The sequence below is a fragment of the Ptychodera flava genome, chromosome 9, assembly GCF_041260155.1.
Source record: "Ptychodera flava strain L36383 chromosome 9, AS_Pfla_20210202, whole genome shotgun sequence".
Taxonomy (NCBI): Eukaryota; Metazoa; Hemichordata; class Enteropneusta; family Ptychoderidae; genus Ptychodera; species Ptychodera flava.
The window spans coordinates 22,812,471-22,815,109 of record NC_091936.1 but is presented as its reverse complement, the minus strand read 5'-3'; the positions used below and the strand labels follow the sequence as shown (position 1 = coordinate 22,815,109).

General features: G+C 39.3%; 1 protein-coding gene across 1 annotated transcript in view; it reads left to right on the top strand.

The window, feature by feature from the left end:
* The first annotated feature begins 331 nt into the window (after nt 1-331).
* Nucleotides 332-2,639, top strand: part of LOC139140376 (uncharacterized oxidoreductase YccK-like) — a 6,797-nt gene continuing 4,489 nt past the window's right edge. The window contains exons 1-3 of the mRNA XM_070709583.1: nt 332-852; nt 1,718-1,780; nt 2,387-2,524. Coding sequence (XP_070565684.1) covers nt 688-852; nt 1,718-1,780; nt 2,387-2,524 — 366 coding nt within the window. The 5' untranslated portion in view covers nt 332-687. The remainder of the gene's footprint in view (nt 853-1,717; nt 1,781-2,386; nt 2,525-2,639) is intronic.

The window sequence follows — 2,639 nt, the reverse complement described above, 5'->3', positions numbered from 1 at the left end:
AAAAAATCTACTTGCAACCAATGCAATGTCACCCCGCTTGTGATTCTTTCGTTTTTAACCTATGTTAACCTATGGGGCGAAAAGTCGGGTTTTAGATGAACAAATAAACAAACAAACTCTCCAAAAAGTTTAACACCTTTGAAGTTCATTTTAATATGAAAAGGCAATAGTCTACCGAGACGACCATGGAACAAAAGGCATGCCGCGTTGCTAGTCTGTTTCTATATTTGTCTGTGATTTTACCTGGAGTGGTCCTTAGGGTTAGGGTTTAGGGTTAGGGTTAGGGTAGGGTTAGGGTAGGGTCAGGGTTAGGGTTAGGGTTAGGTCGCAGATCACAGTTTAAAGACGCAGGTCGCATGTCGCAGGTCGTGACGGTCTTCCATGGTATCAGTCGTCTTGTCATTCGGTGTTTGTCGAGCGCCACCAAGTGTCAAAATCAGAAAAATGGATGGCTGGTTCACGAGACGCTTTTGGTTGTCAATGCTATTAATCGTCTGCACACATGGATGTATTTGTTTCCGAAAAAAACGATATGTTTGGGCCCATCTTATTATTTACATAAAATATGCACAGATTGCTGCCAATGTGGAAGGTATGAAATTAATATATGTGACAGATAAACTTCCATTAATATATGTGACAGATAAACTTCCATAGTACAGGCTTAACCTTTGAACTCGTGATCGAATGGAGTTCAAACCATCCGCCTGTGAGTGTGAATTTGATACAAAAAGGAGAATGGAAAAGATAATATTACCCGGTACTGTTCTCAACGTTTCAAGGATTTGTATCGGCTGTTGGCAGTTCAACGCAGGCAAGTTTGACGAAACGTGGCCGGCACAAACAGTCGAAGTAAGCGATTCATCCGTAGTAACTGATTCAGTGATTACGTTGAAGGTAGACGACCAGTATGCACAGAGAGTATATACGTATAATAATCAATACATGACCCAATTCAAATTCGTGCACGTGACGCGCTCTGAACACTGATCTTTCAAATTATTGGTCAATCCATGTCAAAAATAAATGCAAATGATCTTCAAAGACATGAAGCTATAACCTTAGCAGCCGATACTTTCTCAATGTAGGTCGAAAGTAGGTCACACACTAGGTCACATGAGGTCATGTCGTGTATGTTTGCCCTATCGCAAACATAGACGATATGAGATGTTGAGACACAGACCTTGTCTAGCTGTGGTTGAGATATGTAAGGTCGTGTTGGGCGCTGATTTCTTTGCTTCTTGAATTGTCACCGAAGGTTGCGAGTCAAAACCTCAAACAACGACTAGTTGTTGCCTGAGTTCGAATCCACTGAATGTTTGGACAATTTTCATATGTTTAACATTAAATGCCTGAGCTGATACCTTATTTAAAATAAGAAGATTTATGTTTTAAATCGAGGGAACAAGGTCCAACAGTTGTGTTATCTGTGGATATAACATAACAAATTGTAGATTTGATGATGATAAAGTGTGATATGCGGCCGAATATGTAAGACCTAGAATTAACATTAAGACAGAGATGTATGGCTGCTCTGAGATTCGTATATAACGATTCAAATAGTTTTGTTTCGTATAAATTGTAACTATTTATAATTCAGGCATTTAATGAAACATTCGGAAAATGTCCGCTTGGCTATACTTTTATTACATAAGCATCATCTCCCGTTGCTTGCGTGAGGCTGTTAATATCCATGTTATCTGTCCGTCTCTTACAGACCTCAAAGGCAATAGTTGATAAAGCCCTTGAACTAGGAGTAAATTTCTTTGACACCGCAGAGGTAAGTTTCGCTAAGAAATATTGTTGTTTGAAATCTTTGGCATAAATATTCGATGGTGAACGTTTCTGGAAAAAAAATCGTTGTCTTCTGTGCAAATGCTGGTTAATTTCTCCATCCCATATGCCTTACAGGAATTGTCAGAAAGAAATTACAGGTGCACCTACCATATTCTTTTGACCAAAGGCAGTCTGGAGAAACTCATCGAGAGTTGTCAAAATTAATGTAACTTCATCATTATCCAAATTACTGATTGACTATGAATACTTCTGTAATCTATCCTGAGGACTTCGTCGAATGGCTTGAATATTCATTTTATCCCTTTGAAGTCAAGTTTCATTGTACCAACATTAAATTTCACGATAAACATGTTTTCAAATTGAAAGCCGTATTGTACTAAAGTATATGTGTAGCGTATGTTCATGTCACACACACCCAGTTTTCCGATTTAAGATATAACTTATTCGAATCATTCACGAAAACACAATGCTGAGTGTGATAGTTATGTCAACCGGTACTTGGAGAGACATAAGTAATATATAGGATCCACATCAACATACGTCGTCACATTCTCCTCAATTTCTCACAAACGACCATCAACCTCGATAGGTTTGTGGTTCCCACACCGCAGAGAACGTTTTAGGCAAGTGTCTCGGAAACAGGAGGCGAGACGTTGTCGTGTCAACCACATTTGGCAGTTACAGAGATGGAAAACAAGTGGCCTACACTGCAGAAGATATCGACAAGGTAAGTGACCTGTGACCCCTGACGTGTGACCCCTTTGCGTTTTGATAACCTCAAATAAGATTTTTTTTTAAATCTACCAATCTAGCATTGTGCTACCGGCCAGAATCGCCTGTAA